Genomic DNA, 20,682 nt, shown 5'->3' with positions numbered 1-20,682 from the left:
AAGCCATTTCCAGTATTTAGCCAGCACAATTTAAACCAAATGCAAAGATGAAAAGTCAGATATGGAAGAAGATGACAGCAAAGAAATCTGTTGCCCTTCTTTATTTTCCATTGTTTTTAAAGAAGAGCTAAGTCTGAGGCTTTTTAATGCTTTATTCTCTTGCAAGCATTAAGAAAGTTCTGTGCTCAAGCATTCTGTTCAATTATGAGGAGGTGAAGGCAAAGAGGAACTGCTGAAAATTTTGGGAGCACTTTCCTGCCTTCTTTTTACAAAACTTTTCTTTTTTGTATTGGTTGTTATAGAAGCCATAATTCAACTCTGAAACCTCACCAAATACTCAATAGTTCTACACAGGTTAATACAGAAAAGTAACTAACATAAACAGAATATACTGTTCTCATGAAAGAAGACATTAGTAAAGTAGGAGCAGATTCACAGATCAATCAGACATCACTAAAAGTAGCACAATCACTTCAAAACCAGGAAGCCAATCATTTAGTATCCCAAAAAGAGAAATATTCCACAAACAAACATCTTATGCTTCTTTGAGTATGATTAAGCGAATGGAAGGCAATTGAGTTCTGGGCCACTGTATGTAGCCCCTGGTCCCTGACTCTCAAACTGCAATCAGTGGACAACAGGAGGTATGCAAGGGTACCAGATCTGATCATATCCATTTAGTCTTTTTAACTTCTGATTTTTCCAGTTGAATCACAGAATAGAATCACAGAATACCTCAAGGGAAGACCCATAAGGATCACCAAGTCCAACTTCCTGCTCCTCACAGGACAGTTTGATAAAAGTGCACTGAAGTAATAAAACAAGTTAGGAGGGCCTGACAACAGCATATTCCCTAAGAACACTGTGTACTAATGCCTTGGCCAAAGACCAGATTTTCTTATGTATTATTACCAAAAGAAAAACCTCACCTTCCTTCTACTGGCTGTTCCCATCTCTACTGTGTGGGTACAAGCATTTATTCCTAGTAAACTGAGAAATGGACTGAAAACCAGCTTAGCAAAATACTGCAACCTGGATCAGTTCACATTTCATTTGCCATATACACACACACACACACATATGAACAATTTTGCTGGGATAAATAAGAGCTCATGGACAGAATAACTTCTTTAGGTAGGATTAATTTCACCACTAATAAAACAGCATAAAAGACAAATTTATCATAAAGAATTGCTAAAAAAGTCAATATTTTTCAACTTTGAATAAGGCTCAGTGAAGGATTAAGGAGAGACTACTGGGATTCCAAGGATTTGGTATATTTTGTTTATTTCTCTATTCTTTTTATAAAAACAATTTCCTAATTATGCCCTTAAGTGATACATTAAACTTTTCTAGTGAATGGCATGCTTGAAAATACCTACAGAGATATAATGGTTAAGCACACAGATCTTTTTCCCTGTTTAGCCACTTTGCTTTCCATTAACAGCCTTTACACCTCCTTCCTTCATATAGCCTCAGTTTCTAAGTTTTTCGCTAGAAGCTATACTTTATGACATGGTTTTGATTTATGTACTGTGGCTATCAGTCTCCTCTATACCTTCTTTTTCTCCCACTTCCCATAAAACTCCATTTCTATTATTAATCTTTGACGACTTCTTCTAGAGGAGTGGTTTTTAATGTTAGCATTGCTTTTACAGTGACTACAGCATTTCGGTATTTTCTGCCATTTTAAAATTACACTTCTACTGCAGATGTTTCTTAATACTGAAGATGGTACTTACATTGCAACTTAAACTCAATTTAGCTCCTGACCTTTCTCTCGAAGCACAGCATTTGGATGTCAAAACCATGGTCAATACATAATTAGCAGCCCTGGAGATCATGAAAACATACAATACAGGACAAATGCATGGACCAGCAAGCTTCTGACTTTCAGTGTAATAAGGCCTTAAATAAATCCACATGATCCACTGAAAACAATTATGTATTTAAACTATCCTCCTTCTTCAACCCAAACCCTTCCCCTTTTTAAGCAAGTATCAACAATCCCAAAGCCTGACTTACCCAACTAACTGATGTCTGTGACTGGTTGTTCCAGTTACTTCCATCACATGAAAAACAGTTCATTCAAGGGAAAAGTGGTGATTCTGTTCAGGTCAGCAAGAAGCAGGTATGCAGGACAAAAGTGAAATTAGAAAATCGGCATGCAAATGTTTTAAATAGTTGGTGTACTAACAGATGTCCAACAAAAGAAAAATAAGTCAATAGCGTGTCAACTGCCATTTAATACACATCAGGTTAGCATCCTCAGTTAGCATATTAGCTCATTTGACTGGTAAAGATATGCTTAGAAAAACTACACTGAGTGTACATAAGATGACAGATTGAGTGATGTCAAAGAAGTCTCTCAAACAGAAAGCAAATGAGATCTGGTAGAAATGGGTAATTTGTCTCTCTCATATATATATATATATATATATATATATATATAAAACTTTCAATTATTATCTGATATATAACAAAAATGTTTATGTGTATCTATAAATAACATGTATACAGTCAAATTAGTTCTGTCAGGCATACTGTAGTCAAGATAGTAAGTTCCAAAAACTAAATGTTTGAAGGTTTTATTTTAAAAATTAACAGAAATAAAAAGAGAACCTATTTCCCTGTAAATGCATAAAGTACTGTTCACCTTTTCCCAAATTTTATACTGCAGAAGTCTAATGTTTATCTTTTCTAGTTACCTAACGTTCAGCTCTTCATCAAGCATAAATGCCAGGCTTAGCCTTCATACTCATATGGTTACTACTCACATGAATCAAAGAAGCTTACATACAAAATGGGAAAAATATATCTTCACTTACCCCCTCCTCAAAATAATTTCCTATAACGGGCAAATCCTCCCCTTCCTTCACTATGTTTTTTCCTGCCTGTTATTCAGTGGAGGGGGTGTCTTTGCTTGTCCATCAGGACAAGCAAGCAAATATCACTGAGAGGATACCTGACCTGACAAAGCAACACTTGTGAGGAAAGAGACAATACTTAGTTTGATAAAGGAGTGTCAAGACCATCTTCTAAACTAACACAAGTGACCTACACATAACCAACACATGATTACATCTGCATGAGCTGTGATCAGAAAGCAGAAGTCCCACTCTCACCTATCCCCGCTATGCACTCCAGTCTGTCCCTCACCCTGGCCCTCCTGAGGTCGCTCGCTGAGCTGATTCCATTTGTTCAGGCTGCAGAAAACTCTCTCAAAAAAAGAGTAGCTTTCCAATAGGTTAGCCAGTTACATTTTTTTTTGCACGGAGTGAAAAATGGCAGCATAGAAGAGTAGTAAAGAAAGAACAGAGTCTAAAAAATTTCACAGTGAAGGTAAAAAAAGTGCTTGCCTTGCACACCATTCACGTACTGGAACGGAAGTCTGCAGAGCTCAGTGCTGAACGAGATATCACAGCTGATTCAGCTGGAAAGGATCCCTCTTCTCTGGCAGGTTAGGTCTGTTTCAGCTCCCTGCCTGCACAGCCACACAACAGGTTATGGCAGCACGGGAGTGAACAAGCAACAGTGATGATAGAACCATGCCCAAAATTCCATGAGGCACAAGATGAAACCTGGACAGAGTCCTGTTGAGCTCTAAAGCAGTGACCAGTTACAACAGACTGCATGGTACACCAGAAGAAAATTATCTCTGAATAACACAGCTTGAGATCTAGTGAATGTAGGAAGATAAAATCCCTGACAAAGTGCTGCATGTATTTTCCTAACAGACAAGTCAGCTAGGTACAGGGAGGGCCTGTTCAAATGACATATGATTGTAAACATGCTTTTTCTGTCATTTCTTCATCTAAAGCTTTTAGAAAAATTTGTAATTGTGTGGCTAGTTTTGGACATTCTAAATACTTACCAGTGAATTTTACTTTAGGCTAGCTTAAGAGTAATTTAACAAAAGGAATTCCTCATGCTTCTTCAGGTACTTTCCAAAGTATCTGAAGATTCGAAGGACATGCCCTCACCCACATCAGCCTCACAAAATGCACGAGAACTGTCCATCAGGCAGTTCCTTTCCAGACACTTTCCACCATCAGGAAAGCGTCCTCAGTGCTGCCCACTGGAAGACCTCTCTGGCATGCGCAAGAACCATAGGAGGCACGCACGGTCCTGTGGAGGCACAAAAAAGCAAACAGTGTGTCTATATTAGTGCTTCTGTTTGCTTCAAGAGCGTGGCTTTCAGGCAATCTCCTGATGGACCGCATACTCCAGTTTGGACTGCAAAGAAGGATCAAAGCACTAATGCTGGAAACATTTTGAACAAAACTAAACAAGATGTACTCCCAGAGTGTGCCTAACGCACTCCCAACCAGTTCACTCCATGGATTTTGAGCCAGTAAGAAGCAAAACACCATGACCAGTGTGAACATGGAGCCCGCAGTACTAAGCAGTTTGCTCTACAAATCACTTCTTACGCTGTACCGCTTCCTAACATAGATTTTACTTAAACTGAATGGAATCACAATGAAATAACTTACTGAATTACAGTCAAAAGGCTTATGTAGGTACAGCACAAAAGCAAAGATTTTTAAAAGTCTACTTATCATTGCAGAATTGAGAGAGCATCTAATTAACCAAATATAAAGAATTTTTACATCTGCCTGTTTCTTTTTTTTCCTGGAATGGCTGCTACTTGGACTGTCAGTATCTAGGGGTTTAAGTTTAAATTTATGCATTGAATGAATTACATACTTTGCTACTGCCTCAAATGGCTCCAGGCTGATGTTTTCACGATATCTTAAACATAAAGGAAGCTCTTGAATGTGCCCTAATTGCTAGATACCTTCTAGATTCCAATGAGATCTCAGCCATACATTTTAAAGTGTTTTTTGTCTGCATATTTTTCATATGCAGAGCTGAATTTACTTCCTAGAGGCTGAAGTACAGGTAGAACATTTTTAGTAGGCATTTGTTCTGAGAAAGAAAGGGTATTAGGAATAACCTGACTATAAAGACTTGCCAAAATTATTGGGGAGGGTACCAGAAGCTGCTACTATTCTGGTACAAAATACTGAAATGATTATTATTTCACATCTAAAAACTCCTTTCTGATTTTATGAGCCCTCACAGCATCTTACACATAACAATAACCAAATATAAGACATGCCATCATGGAATTAAGAGATTTTTCTAATATTAAGGATAATCCATGATGTCCCAGTTTAATGCTATACAGAAATATGCCTCAGATGCCTTTTCCAGAAGGATGTTCTGTTCATCAAAGTACTCAAAAAAAAGTCTTGAACCCTTTTCTGACAAAACAATGGTGAAACGACAACTAGTATTTTCACTAATTCTCTTTGATCAACTGCCAAGCCAAAGAGAAAAGTCATATACTGAAATGGTTGTGCAAAAACTAGGGTTATACCCTTCGGAATACAGAAATAGGAAGAGGCAGGTGAGCACCCTTTCTTGAAGCGTAACAATCACAGGAAAATCCTCAGCAGTTGCTTTTTTCAGCAGTCGCTTTTAACATGAACTTTAGAGTTTCCATTTTGATCCTTGATGCTTAGGAAAAAAGCTTGAGTCTCATTCAGATAAGAAAGTCCTCTGCATGTTGGAGACACTAGCAATAGTTTAATTCTTACCTCACTGGAATTTAACTAGCAAGATCAGGTTTTACAGCTTACCTCCCTACTGTAAGGACACAGCATGTTCCTGAAAGAGATGTCAGAATAGCATTAGATTCTGAAGCACTTTATATACACCCAACTTGAACTGTGTACACCTTACTAATGTGACCATTCCCAACCTCCTGAAGCTCTATGTCTTGCCTTCTGTCCAGAGCATTATGCCACACAGCACTACCCTGTAGACACATTTACCTGAAAAAGTTAAAAGATTTCTCTCAAAAATCTCAGCACCCTCTTAAGTCTCCTGGTTTATTCTACATACCTTTTAATTGATTCTTCTTCTCTTTATTTTGCTAAATAAATGCCAGAAGAAATGTTTCCATGTCCAGAATGGTTTGGAATCCCTTGCAACGTTTTTGGAAAGGAAGGAAATTCCCCCTCCAGACTTTTCAGTGTGTTTGATCAAAGTGATCATTAAAAAGGCCTACCATCAAGTGCATTTTACAATATCTAGAAGCACTTTCATTTAGATTTAGCTAAAGGTAGCAGCTAGGCAGTTACACCTCACTGATCTACTATATATATCTAGGCAAAGGAACATCATTATAGTGACCATCTGAGAAGGAATTATTTCAGGACGTTGTAATGACAGTAGGAAAAAAACCTGGAGATGACAAAAACATTCCCCAAAACCTCCACTTTGTATACCATTTCTTCTGAAATATTCTCTAAGTTTCCTCGAAGTATTATATCAGAGTCTAACAGCAATGCTGAAGTTTTAACCAGAGGGAGTTACGCACGTACGAGCATCTGCTGTGACATTTTCACAACATCTCTGGAGCTTTCCGAGTATTATCTACAGAAACACTTTGTCCCTGCACTATCTTCTAAAGATATGTTTCACAACATTTTTCCGCTGTGTACTCAATTTACAGCTTATTTTTCGAAGAAAACTGATTTTTAGGACCCTTGATTTGCTGTAGGCTTATTTAATGTCTCTCCTTCAGTATTCAGACAACTAAAAAGGGAAATGAAGCTAAAAAAAGAAGAAAGGAGATATGCCTATTACCCTTAATCTCTGATTTTTCTCCTTTTTCTGGAAAAAACAGGCATTTCCCCTCACCACACATATACTTACTTTTAGGCATCTTGCTGCTTTCTCCCAATGTTTTTGAGATGATCCTGACAGAGTACATAGTAAGCGTTTGGTTTCTCACCATCTGCACTTCTGTGTCACTACTGTACAGCACACAAAACAACCATGTCACCGGGCACCCACCTAATACCTATTTAAATTCCTGGAAATGTTCTTCTTCCAGGAACACACACTGCCGCCCAAACTTGCCTAAAACGAGATTTGCAAGTATCTAGGTAAAAGGATACATACCAGCCTGACACCAACATCTTCTCTTTTCCAGTCTGGTCTGTCTCCATAATCCCATGAAAATTGTTTCAGGAAGGGGTAAGAAATAGCAGAGTGGAAGACTATTGTTTTGCCAAATTCCTAACTAGTGCCACATTCAGTGTCTCTTTAAGAATTACTGGATGAAGGCTTTACAGACTTAATCTCAGACCTTTCTGTCAAGCCCTCCCTAAGTGGCCCATCCCAGGGCATTATAGCAGCTTGCTAAGAGAAAAGGGGGTGTTATTTTTTTGATGGCAACATCTGCCTATTCTGCCATTTGCAGAGATCCTGGAACCCTCCCATCTGGGTCAAACCTGCAGGATACTTCACCGCAATTCATTTTAATTGCTGAAGAATGCATATTGTTCTTCACCCCTACAGCTTCCCATAAAATAATTCTGAATAACTTCTTAGATTGCAGTATGAATTAAAATCCCCCACAGTATATGCTGGGGAAGGAGGGAGGAAAAACAAAAACCACCACCATCTCACACACAACCACCAGCAAAACAAACAAAACCACAACGTGTACTTAAACGTCTACTTCCCACTTTTAGGTCTCAAAAGTCACATATGATATAGAGGAAAACCAACAAAATACATACAAGAAAGATTTTCCAAATGCAAAATATTCCACATCGATTTTAAATACCCTACAATATACAGTGCAAAGAAGAAAACTCAGAATTTCATAACCACACAGTAGGTACTCAAAAGCCCAAAATATATTCCAGTTCAAAGCCCACACGCATTCTGCTTCTTCACTCTACTATATAATAAGTGAGATAATTTAATTAGAAAAGGAAAAAGTACATCTGAGAAACATATATTTCTGTAGTTGTGGTCCTAAATACACATGCAATACCTAATATATTATTATATTGGTCTAGCAATACAATTTGTACACTGAATACATAAAGAATATCATATTAAGTATAAAACTCTTACAAATTACTGTTCTAGGTAACTCGCTTGCATATGAAGCTATATTAACATTGAGTGAGTTCTTTCAGGTCTTGGTACACATCAAAAAACACTTTACTGCTCAAAACCAGATTGGCTAATACATACATTCACTGAATCACTGAAGTCAGCCAATGGAAGTTTTGTTATTTATCTCATAGTATGAGGAACAGACAATGCATTTTATTCCTTGCAAAATACCGTTAATATCATTCATCCACCCAGTAATAACAGACTAAAGTCTTGCTTTGATTTTGAAAAACGTACACAGAATATTATTGTTGACTGTTTATGCTACCTTTTTTTTTTTCTTGCACTTGACAAACAAGTTAGGCATAAAATAGAACTTAGTAAACTAGGATGAAAACAAAACAACAAAACATCACATACAAATCTCTTACTTGCAGAATAAGACTTTTTAAAGATAACCACCTAATTAAGCCTTTTTTTCCAAGCACATTTTTGTGCAATTACTGTTCCTTGTAAAATTCAACTTAGCTTTCTCAATTGTTTTGTGATTAAAAAAAACAAACAAACAAAACTGAAAAGGCTATGCTATTTTTTTATCTAAAAAAAAAAAATCCCATATATAAAAGGCTGCTACCTCCTCATTTGCCATATGGGTGTTTATTACCCTCCTATTCTCCAGGAACAACTTTTTCAGGCATGCTGCCAAACTGCCAGGACTAATTCTGTCATACACAAAACTACTAATATAAGACCATTTCAATACAAGAGGTAAAGATTTGCATACTTCACCTACACATCAGAACAGAATCTGCACTTCAAGATCTTAAAAATGTTCTAACAAGAGCTGAAATTTGTTCTCATTTTTAGTTATGTCCTCCTGTTGCATAATAGCAATCTCACAAACTGCAGACAACAAAAACTATACTTGTTTATCTCAAAAAAAGTTTTAGACCTTACCAGCAAAAGTGTTTCAACCATATAGAATAAGAAAAAATATTTTCCCACATATTCAAAATAAACTTTTTTAGCTCAGATAATTAAACAGCAAAGTGAAAATCTTACCTTTCACTTTACAAAGGCACTGCACGAACTTTGTTTTTAATGTGTTCTAAATTTCAAGATAGGCACTTTCAGAAAAGCTGTGGGTGAAATCTTAATATGATATAAAAGTACCTCTGAACAAAGATGCTCTACTCTCCTTACTTGAAAAAACAGACAGATACAGCTAAATTATTCTTGACGGTGAGAAATTCTGTGTCTGTGTATCAGGCTTTTGTATGCTAGACTCTCCAAAGCGTGGACTGATGACCGGATATTCTGCTATTGTCCAGTTAATGAAGCCAAGGAACCAACTGAAGGCTGTCCCTGTACTAAGCTAGTTCACATGAAATCCACGAGCACTGATTTTTAAGGTAGGTAGCACAGAAAGGTTTCCTGCTGCACTAGGAAGGGGGGCAAATATAAACCTAGAAAAGTAAATGAAAGCACAAAGTAATGGATGAGCTCTGTACGGCTAAACATGAACTACAGACGTGGAGCACAGGCAAAGATGGAAGAGTCTGTCTGCTGTATCTGGGTAAGTCAACTCCAAATCAAGAAGCACTCGATTAGACGAAACTTCTCACCCCTGCTCTACAAGAACACATAAACCTCCAAAATCAATAACCACTTCTTAGGTAAGTAGTATGAATTAAAACATTCTTGTATAGTTGGGAACTGATCTCTTTCTTGACATGCTTTTAACACCAGTGTTTCCAATTCTTTCAGTTCAAAAGACACTATCATAGCAAGCAAATTACACTGTAAGTAAAAGAGTTTGTTTCATCATTGAGATTCCAGTCACAAATTTTTGTTCCACACAGCACATTAAAAAACAGGAGGAAAACAAACAAACGAAAACTGCGGAGGACTTTCTTCCTCTTTAAATATAAAACATAAAGGCTCCTATTCAGCACTGGACAACTGTATGGATCACATTCACTAGACAAAAAAATCTTTTCATTATAGGCATATAAAAAAAATCAGAAAGCTTTTGTTAAGACTTATGGCTATAAATGGCAAAGAGGGAGATCCATTTTCCATGAATAAACTCAACACTCTGACAGCCTTACAGTTGAGAAAGATGAAAAAATCAATGTTGCTCAGAGCCTAGACCACTTTAACGGAAGTACAGCATTTCTCTACTTCCAGAACTCATTTGCTGAACTAACTGCTGAACTAAGCTTTTGGAAGAAAACTAAGGCTTGTAGGAAAAGCTACTAATTTGAATCTATGTTTTGAAGATGAGTGCCCAACAAGATCAAGTTTTTGAGAGAAAGGCATATCACAAGCAAAAAGCTACTCAACTTCCATTTAGACAATTAAGGCAATTTGACAATAAGTCCAAACAAACTTAATGTCAGTACTTACCCTCCCACCCACGCCCCTCCACAAGAAAGTTAACCAGAACTTCCGACCCATGTCGAGAACATGAGGAGCATCACCACCAAAAACAGACCTTGCAATCTGCATACTATCAATGAAGAGTCTTAGAGGAATGTTCTGAGAAGGTACCTTATAAAGTAGGAGAGAGGCATGTGAATTTTTAGTTGAAAACCAACAGCATATATGTTTCTAAACCAGTCTGACCAACAAATAGCAACACCCTAAGTATTTTGTTCCCCAAGTTTGTCAAATACAAGTTTTACAAAACTTTTACAACTATGAACTTCAGATCTGCCCTTTAATTGTAAAAATGTTTCATGAAGGTGAAAAGCTATACCACCACTTTTTAAGCAATACTAAATACAGTAAAACTATACTGCAAAAAGAAAGTTAGTCTGAGGTTAAAAAAAAGAAAAAAACACGCACACAAGCAAGAAGCAACACAAAAAGAGGAACAAAGAAAAAGCTGTTTGTGTCTGGTGATGACTCTCACAGACCTTCCTCAAGAGCAGTCAAACACTGAATGAAGCTTTACTACCCAACACCAAATTTGACAAATTTTTATCAGGAATATTGTGAAAACATATAACAGAACATTAAGTTTTAAACAGCTACACTAAATACTTACTGGCCAGAAAATGAGAACAGAATAACAAGAAAATGAGGACAGAGAGGGAGACAAAACAAAAGAGCAACCAGAGGCTCTGTTTTTTCCATCAGGCTAGTGCAGATGGCAACATCGTTCAGAACTCTCTGGGTGGTTCTAGTCAAGGGTCGGTTTAATCGCTCACATAACAAGGTCGGTCACAGATTATACAACTTTTACCAGTGTCACCACCAGTGAAGGATGATGCAATACTGATTCAACTCGTCCCTTTTCTAACCAACTTCAACACTACAAAACTCCATACTTACTAATCCAGGTTCAATATCCTGACTCCAATGGTAACTGATTAACAACCATTCTGTTAGAGGTATCCCAAAAATGAAAGGCTTGCAAGGGGCAATCAGAGTAATTCCATGTCAAGATTTATATTTTAGTAAGAAAGCGCAGATGCACAACACTGCAGACAAACTATGCGTATACTCCAACATTTACCAAAAATGTAGACATTTTTCCTCCTTTTCACTTATTTATCTACCCCACATTTCTTGTTTTTCTGTGTTAACTAACTTTTGATCACAGATTAATGATTAAACCACAATACAGTGTTCATACCTAACCCTTCCATTCATACACTTCTGCCTTCATACACCAGTCAGGAAGCAATTATTAGTTAATTCCTATGAGAAAAATTCAGAGGAGTGAATTTTTAAATTTGCTGTCTTTCCACAGCTGAAAGAGCAGAAACAACTAAGGGGTACAAACCATCAAAAGTGCAAATATCTTCTTCCAGGGATTAAAGGAAATGCCAGAGTGAAAATAATTTGAGTTTAGCCAAACACGTGACACTAAAGAAAGATATTTATATAAAATGTTATTTCATGTCTACAAACAGACACCAAAAGGGGGCTAGGAAAATTGTTGGAAACCAAGGCAGCCCCTTTCAAAATGGAAAAATAATTATTTGCAAAATTTTCATCCTGCAATTAAAAAAAAAAAAAGGTGTAAAGGAAAAATGGCTAAAAGTGTTCTGTTTGCTTATGCCTTCTGGTTTTCCTTTAAAAACAAAAAATTAAAATCAGGCCACATGCTCTTCTAAATGGAATTGCAAATTATGATACAAAATCAAAAGAGTTTTATAGCACTCAAACAGGATTTATAGTACAAAATAAAAACGTATGTATTCTGAAAGATTACCCAAATCTATTGTGATAACGATTATCTAAATTATTTTAACACCCTACGTACCTGGTACTGCATTCTGGGAACATTTACAGGTGCAATTTATTACAACACACTGATCAACATAATAATCCAAGTTACACAGCATAAAGTTGTAAAAAACACACAAAGAGCATTCTGTTAGCAGGCACCTCCTTCTCACTTTAACTTTTACAACAGTACGCAATTAGCTGCACGTGTGCCCTAGCCTTCAGAAACAAAAGCTACAAACTCCCCCCCATCTGATTTTCGTACCGGGCCAAACCTGCTCTGTCCTTATTAAGGATATGACTAAGATTTTAATGCAACGCTAAGGATTTCCACTTGTACTATGTTGTGCTTTTCTAGAGGTTCACAGTTAAAATAACCTTGCAGGCAGCGAAACGCTTGGCAGGAAGGGCGGAACTCCTGCCCCCCGGCACCTCCAGCCCCGGGCCAGGGAAGCGCGCAGGCCGCGCCGGGGCTCCCGCCACCCTGCCGCCGGGCGGCCCAGCCGCTGCCCGCGGACACCGGCTCCCCCAGCACGGCGGGCACGGACCCGTTTCCGAAGGAGGCGTAAGACGGGGACTTTCGGGTTAAATGCGGCTGGTTTTAATAAGTAACTCTGGGGTTAAGTCCAGGCCTCCTCTCCAATGAGTACATCCCCCTTCACTGCAAACACCTTCCGACTCCGTACCGTGCTCGCAGCGCTGCTTACCGTGAACAGTCACGTCTTGCCAGGCTCCACATAAAAGCTACCGAGCCTGACGCGCAAAAACGTTACTGAAATCTCTCGCCCCTTCCTTCACTGGAAACGGTATTTACGCCCTTATCCACTCGAACCGCTCGGGGCTCCATTTCTGGGCGTACGGCGCTTCCACGGGAGTACCGAGCTCCACGGCACACCGGAATAACCGCAAAGGCCCCCCCCGAAGGCCGAATAAACCCCGAAGCCTGCAACACACCTACCGGCTACGGGTCTGGGAACCATCCTGTGCAACCATCGCGTGTCATGTGCCAGCAGTTTATTAAAGGATCAACCAAGCGCTATGAGCAGCAGCATCATACATGCCCTCCTTCCCTTCCCAACGGAAAGGGCACAGGCACACGTATCCCCCCGAAAGTAAAGGCCATGGAGGCGGAGGGGGAGGGGAAAGAGTCATCCTAGGGGTGTCTGCCGTGAGGAGCGAGTGGCGCTCGAAGGCATCCCCCGGGGCAGGGAGCTCGGGCCGCCTCCCGCCGCCGCCGCCCGGGGAAGGCAGGCCTGGCTCCCGCTGCCCCGCAGCCTGCGCCGGTTGCAGGCTCCCCGATCCAACGACTTCGCACTCACAGCTCCGCCGCGTACGGAGGAAGCCCGGCCACGTCTCGGGCCCCCGTCCCCTTCGGTAGGCGCCCACCCCCGCGCTCCGTCGCCAGCAGGTGGGTTATTCCCAGGTCAGTCCCCCGGGCTGCGGCGCCCAGCAGCCCGCTCGCTCGCCCGCCTGCGGCAGAGGCGGCCAGCGCCGCCCGGCCCCGCACACACGCTCCCCGCCGCGGCGCCGGCAGCCAGAGCGCCGCCCCCACGTCCCTGTCCCCGGGCCTGGCCCGAGGCCTCGGCTACCGCACGCACGGCGGAGCGGCGGCTCCCTGCGCAGCGCCGCCGCCACCGCCACCACGGGAGACGGCCACCAGAGCAGCCCGCGGGGCAGCCTGACAGCGCGCACCGAGCCGCGGCCGCCTCCCGCCTCTCTCCCCGCCTCCCCCCGGCGCCGTCCCCGGACGCGGCCCGTTACCTGTGAGGACTCCAACGCGGATTTGGTGGTCGTGGTTCGTCAGGATCATCCCCTCCGACGCCATGTTTCCCGGCGCAGCCACCGCACTGACAGGGAGCGGTGGGGGCGCAAAGGGGGAGGAGAAAAAGCGAGCGAGGCGGGGCCAGGAGGCGGGGCCAACCCCGGGAGGGGCGGGGCGAGGCGAGCGGCACTCCGCCGGAGCCGGGAAGCCGGGCGCTGGGCAGCCGGGCGCAGGGCCGCTCCGCGGAGCCGGCCGGCCCGGGCTGCCTCACCCCCCACGGCCCAGCCAGTGCACCGGCTGAATCTCCGCCGCTCCCCGTCTGCCTTCACCCCCGGCCTGGCACAGCATCACCCTCTACTGCCGCTGAGTATCCGTGGGCACCACTGAATACCCCTCGGTACCGCTGCATACCAACACTTTTTTTCTTTACGTTTTTCGCCTGGAACAGCTCCCTCCCTCAGGTGACGGCACTGCTGTGCAAGAGCTGGTGCCAGAGCCAGGGAGCTGGTACCAAACCGTGCCCCAAGGCAAGAGCAGGGCAGGACTGCCTGGCCCAGCCGAGGTGCGGATTGAGGTTGGCTAAACCAGTTGTGGAAAGACACGGCCAGTAGCTCTTCCTGTCGTCTGGCTGGATTTGAGTGCGCAGACAAGTTGCTCTTGGTCCACAGAATCCAAAGTTATTTTCATAATCTGATAAAGCTGGGTTAACTATTCAACTCTTCAGACCTCTGATAATGGGAAAAACTAGACAGCAATGATGGGAATCGCCCTTTCTTTTGGTTAGGATGAAATAGAGAGATACAGAATTTTCCCAACAACTTTTGAGTCGCCAGGGCTCAGCAGAGTGTTTTTGCACTCTTCCTTTCTCCCCTTACGTCTGAGATTAAAACTGTTGTTACACAGCCTTCAGATAAAGCTAGTATCATAACAGTTAACTTTGTCTTACTTGAACTATATGATCTGGCAAACTGTCTGGAAGCAAATATTTAAACTAATTTTGAATGAATATGTAGGCAAATGTCTTCCACATTTAATAGCAACATCATCAACTGCAAATGATAACCCATTGTTAAAGTTCAAGCCTTCTGACTCCAGGGACTACTTACATTTTCAGATACTCCTGTTCAGATTTCAATACTATCTTGCTAATAGCAGACTCCAGATTATTCTGCTTTAGACTGTGTACCAACAAGCAATTATTGAACGCATATGGAATTTGCATAGACATTAAGGAGCCATTTCAGGAGTTTCCTCTTTAGCATATCATTTTCTTAGATGGACTACTAGCACAAAAACAAAGGCCTGAAGGAATCTCCCGTGTCTCAGGGAAAGCCACACTAGTAGCACTTTGCTGGGGTGGTGCACCAGCACACGATATCAGTATTTCTATATTGGCACAGCAGTTGCAGTGTGTGCAGCCATAGAGACTGAGAATTCAGGCTCCAGAGATCTCTGCTTATGCAATGGTATAATACAACATATGTGGGTGGGTGTAAGCCTGAACCCAAAACAGCATGATTACTGAAGATATACTGCATCGCTGGTGCTCATACTGCTGTTCCCTCACGGGTTCAGTCACTATGTGTTGAATATTCTGCTGTAGACAAGGCAAAAATATTTTTTTTCTCAAACATATCTGAAATTATCTAAAGTACAAGCAAGTAGCTTGACATTTTGTAGCTTCCTGCAGAGGATTCTCACACCCTACACTAAAAACAGTATTGTTTATTCAGAGCATCTCACAGTCTCCCTGTGTAGCCTGTTGATTTGTTGCTCTTGTGGATGGCAAGAAAGAGGGGCAGAATTCAGATTTCACTGGCAACATTAGCTTCCTGGCTTCTAAGTGCCTACTAGTGGGATTTGTGTGGGATTTTTTGCATAAAAATGTAGTAAAAAATTGTATTAATGTAATGAAATAGTATAAGTTTACAGACTTTAAAAAGACTGAGTCAAGAAGAAGCTGAAATCAATAGGAGGGATTTTATTTTTGTAATATGAAAGTATTGTGCACTAGGTTGTTAGTATAATGGGAGATCCACAATAGCTCAAGAGAAGGTTGTAAATGGGATGATGTCCTGCAGTCACATTTTTTACAAAGGAAACGTGTGTGCGCGAGGAAGAAACCTTTTATTGCCGGGAGACATTCTAGGCAATAGCTGGCAGTCCATACCAGAGTTCACATTCAGTGTCCAGAGAAAAACATGTTTTCCTCATCAGAGTCTATATTCTACTGATAGTCACACTTTGTCCTGGTCATGTCAGTGCTAAAGTATAACTCAACTTAGTATACCTCTCAGAAAATGTTTCACATTACTTTGTTTGGCAGCTGTTAATTATTAATATCTGCCCACTAACAAAGCACTGCCCTTTCATCAAGCTGGCTCTTCCAGACATGTTTGTTCCATGTAGTCTTAGTCCACTAACCGACATAGTAGGCTTTCTTATTTTATTATGAGCACTATAAAACAACATCTTTTTATTACTCATTTGGGTGAAACAGTCCGAGCATACAGGGAGCCCTTGTTCAGTTACCTTTAGAAATCTTGATGAAAAAAAGAGAGAGACTTCAGTATGATTATGGGAGGATACCAGTTTGTCCTGTGGGCAACGATGATCTAAAAACTCGTTGAAAGTTATCAGAGACACTTCATATTTAGAATAGGTATTCAATATAACTTCTTTAATTTTGTTATCATACAGGTCAGATTTTTTTTTTCAGTGGTTCCTTAAATGTGATTTCTTAACTCTGTTCTTTTTTATTTTTAATTGGTTGGCTAGCTGGATCAGCAGTGGGACACAGCTCTTCAACTGTGTGCCATTGATACAGATCCAGCTGAAGTCATTAAATAGCTGGCTTAATGAATCATTAATGGAATTCAGAACATTTTATTTCTATGCCACTGGTGCAAATCCAAGTAAGGTCAAGAGACCAGCTGGCTCAGTGGTTCAGTAATAGGAAACAGACTTCTACCTCCAGCTTATTGGTGAGAGTCTATAAAGGGTCACAAAACTTTAAGTTTTGAGACATTACAATACAAAGCTTTTCCAACACAGCCATTTGCTTAAAGTCAGTCTGTTAGACATTACTAGTTTCTGATATGTTTCAATAGTCTGTATTGATCTATAAATTTTGAAAAATAATAGTATAAACATTTTCTGTGTAGCCACTGATATAGCACAATGCTCATCACTCTAAAAGAAAGTACAGGAGGCGATTTCTCCCAACAATCCCTTCCTTTTGGCAAGTATTCAGGGAAAAGATGGAATGCATGCCACGTTTTAGCTATATAAGGCTAGAAAACCATCTGAATTTCCCAGCGGCCCATGCCATAGCCCATCCTTGCCACACCATCTTTGCCAGAGGCCTCCCAAGAATCCTTTCTGGGTTTACACCTCCAGCCAGGACCTGGAACACAGCTTCAGTGACTGTCCTAACTGTTACTGGGAGGGAAAATATGCTTTGCTTAGGGTAGAACTGGATTATTCTCTGGCCCACACCAATGTTTGCAAGGTCAGATTTGTCTATTAAGCCAGTAGCTTATGACTCTGAGATTACAAAATGGGACAAGCTGTTAACTCTTCCAGTTGGTAACAAACAGTATCACGACTGACTTAGCTTGTGTCTGATTGCAATATGGGCATTTGCGGCAATGACAGGCGTGTGGAAAACTCTGAAGGAAAGGTGGCCATGACAGACGTATATACAGCTTCTTTCCCTCACTGCCTCCTCCTACTCAGCTACCTACCATGGTGTAACTTTTGAAATGGCACCATATGCTCAAGGATACAACCTCACATATATTCTCAGAAAAAACAACATCTGGAAGAGTGAAGTTTACTGAACTTATATGGTATGACGTTGATGGCTCTGTGATAGTGACAGCCATGTGAGTTATCTCCAATCCAGTTCCCTTGCAGCCCTTTATTTTTTTAATCTCATACTCTGGTCAGATCATAAAAGCAAAAGCTCTTCCTTCCCCATCATCTTGCCCAGGAAAAAGGTTGTAGTAAAACCATATATTCTAATTAGTTAGTGCACAAAGCAGGTCTATTCAGCTTGTCTCTTATTTGGCTGAGATTTCAGATGTTGCTCTTTTGCTGCTCAGTTGATAAAATGTTTATGTCTCCATGACTCTTTGGAAATGAACATTCTGTAGGTTTCTGTCCCGGGTATGTTGGACCAATGTGTTTTGCTGCATCATACAGACATACATATTCCTGTCCAGGCTTTCCCAGACAGAATTCAAGAAATGCCAGGCAGGGAATTTCCAAATTGAAGTATACCCTCAGCTTGGTATCAAGGGTTTGAATCCTTCACTAAAGAGCAGTGGAGGTCCTGCAGATCCTGTGCAAAGGATTGTCTTTTGGTTCATCATCATTGTCCTTTTGTCCATCAACCACTGAGTTGGTTCTACTACAAGTCTTATTTCTCTGTACCACCCTAAAAAAGATACACCAGATATTTTGCTGTAGTTATTCTAATCTGCCAAAGCAGACTTTTCTTGAAGAACAGTACACTAAAAAAGCACTTCCGTTCCTTCAGAATTATTTGGAAATGGTAGCAGCCAGAAGGAATCTTTAGGGACTCCCACAAGGATAAGAAGCTTGATGGTCTCCAGTGTAAATTCTTCTGGGTCAACGCAGCCCTTACTGACAATCCTTAGGTGCACAACCCATCCAATAGCAGAACCAAGGTCTTCAAAATAATAGATATGCAGTATGTGTGACATCCAACTACAAATGCAGTTCAGTCGATTCACTACTAGTATGGGTGCCTGATAAAAATAAATGAGTCTTAGTGTGACTCCACAAGTGGTGTTGACACATTCAATTGTCTGTGCTTCGTTTGCTGCAAAACAGTAGCTATTTTAGAAAAGCAGTTGATGAGTTTAGCATACACAAAGAGCAGACAGATTTAAAAGACATCTTACTGGAACATTCTATTTTTGAGATTTCACTTTGACAAAACTGTCTCATTAAGGACTTGGATATGAAAAGCAGGAAAGTGCTTTTGGATCTCATGTAAACTAAATTCAGAATTCTGATGAGCTGAATCAGTTCTTTCCATACATTATTTTTCTTTATCTGTATTTCCCCTTGTTTCCATATAAGAGATGAAATAAAAGTTTAAGAAATTTTGGGTTTGATTAGTAAGCAAAACAACACCAAACTGGCAGAAAGAGGAAAGAGAAGCTATTTGTTTGTTGTGATCCATAGACTATGCCTATTGAACTAGTCATGTGCACTGTCTTTGATGCCTCGTCAGTGATGGTGTGAGCAGATTTGGTCTTTGTTCATTTCTATGAGTTTGCCTGGTTTTCTGCTCCTCAAGAACAAAATCAGTACGTTATTTGCTGTTTCTGCGTATGCATCTTTTCACTGTGAACCAGTAAAAGAGGCTTTGCCACCTATGTACATATAAGATTACCAGATGACACAAATGACATAACACATTTATGAGCCGTTATATATAGTCATATTAAATGCAAGAAGTTTTTAATACACAGCCTCTGTGTTTTATAAGGGCTTTCTATATTTTTGGTTTAGACAATGCTAAGAATTATTGGATATGCTTTGTAATAGCTTTAGTCTTGTTCCAGAACTCTTTGTTGGCCCCGCTTCATCTCAGATACTTCTTTAACTCCCAATATAGTCAGGCTGTTGGTATCAAAAAGCTACTTCTTCCACTGTTAATTGAAGTTCAAGCAGAAAAACAAGGTTTCCAGGAACGGACCTTTCTTTATGTCTGTTAATTTCCATGACAGTCTTTAATCCTGTATGGGCTTAACTTCCATCCGTCCTTCTTCACTGCTTATTTAAAATGCTAATGTAACAACTATTGCCTTAGCATCCAAGTATATCACAATCAATGTATTTATCCTGACAAGGTTTGAAAGATTAGCCACTATTACTCTGGTTTTAGAGAGAGTGGGGTAGCAGAGCTTCTGGCTGCATTACAACCGACTTGCTGGTGAATGCTGTGGTATTATGGTTTCTTGATTAAGGACCTGTCACAGTCTCCTTGGCTCCTGCTGAAGCAGCATATGGGCGCACACATGGGTCTCACCTCAATGGGAAGACAGACCTGGACAGGTCATCCAGCTGGGACCTGAGAGTTCAAACATGCTTCAGCTCTCCAGTCAAATACTGACTTGCAATCTGGATTTAAATCTACACCTCTGAGTGTGCTAGGCAGCAAGCTGTCAGCTCTTATGGATGGGATAAGGCTTTCAAGTCCCTCTTGTTACACAGGGTTTGTACTTTGAGTAAATAAATAATTATTAAGCCAGAGGGTCAATAACCAAGCACGACAGACTATTTGTGATATTAAATAACTCAGCTGGGAAAAGGGAGACCAATTGTAACCACAATTTTAATCAACATTTATTCTAAAACCGGAACAGTGACTTGAAATGGTTTTGTGTCCGGATCCCTTCTTCTAAGTAAAGGAATGCATTCATGACCTATTTTTTTTCCTCTCTCCCACACTTAACTGAAATTCCTCTTTTCCCTTTTTACTCTGCCTGTTAATACTGAAGTTTTAAGTCTAACCTGTATAAATAAATTTACTTACGTTAAATCTCATTGTCATTAATGAAGACCGTTAAATAAATGAAGTTAAGCATTCTCACAGAATCAATCCCATCTGAAAAAAAATAAAATAAAATAAAATAAATTTTTGTTTACTGGCCAAACAGAAAAAGGTTTTAACAGATCACTTGACCAATGCAGCAGAAGTTTCTGGGCAAAAT

General features: G+C 40.5%; 1 protein-coding gene across 25 annotated transcripts in view; it reads right to left on the bottom strand.

Moving 5' to 3' along the window:
• Window positions 1–14,085, bottom strand: part of GPHN (gephyrin) — a 295,661-nt gene extending 281,576 nt beyond the window's left edge. For 13 of the 25 annotated variants that reach the window (XM_065064322.1, XM_065064335.1, XM_065064317.1 and 10 more), the window contains exon 1: window positions 13,930–14,084. In XM_065064322.1, the coding sequence (XP_064920394.1) occupies window positions 13,930–13,993 (64 nt within the window). In that variant the 5' untranslated portion in view covers window positions 13,994–14,084. Of the gene's footprint in view, window positions 1–6,729; window positions 6,930–13,126; window positions 13,370–13,929 lie in introns of those variants that run through there. The other 12 variants (XM_065064293.1, XM_065064318.1, XM_065064297.1 and 9 more) reach the window with 6 other exon arrangements.
• Window positions 14,086–20,682: the final 6,597 nt, after the last annotated feature.

Source organism: Columba livia, chromosome 5 (assembly GCF_036013475.1).
Source record: "Columba livia isolate bColLiv1 breed racing homer chromosome 5, bColLiv1.pat.W.v2, whole genome shotgun sequence".
Classification (NCBI taxonomy): domain Eukaryota; kingdom Metazoa; phylum Chordata; class Aves; order Columbiformes; family Columbidae; genus Columba; species Columba livia.
Note: the sequence above shows the minus strand (reverse complement) of the source record. Positions and strands in the feature narration are given on the sequence as shown.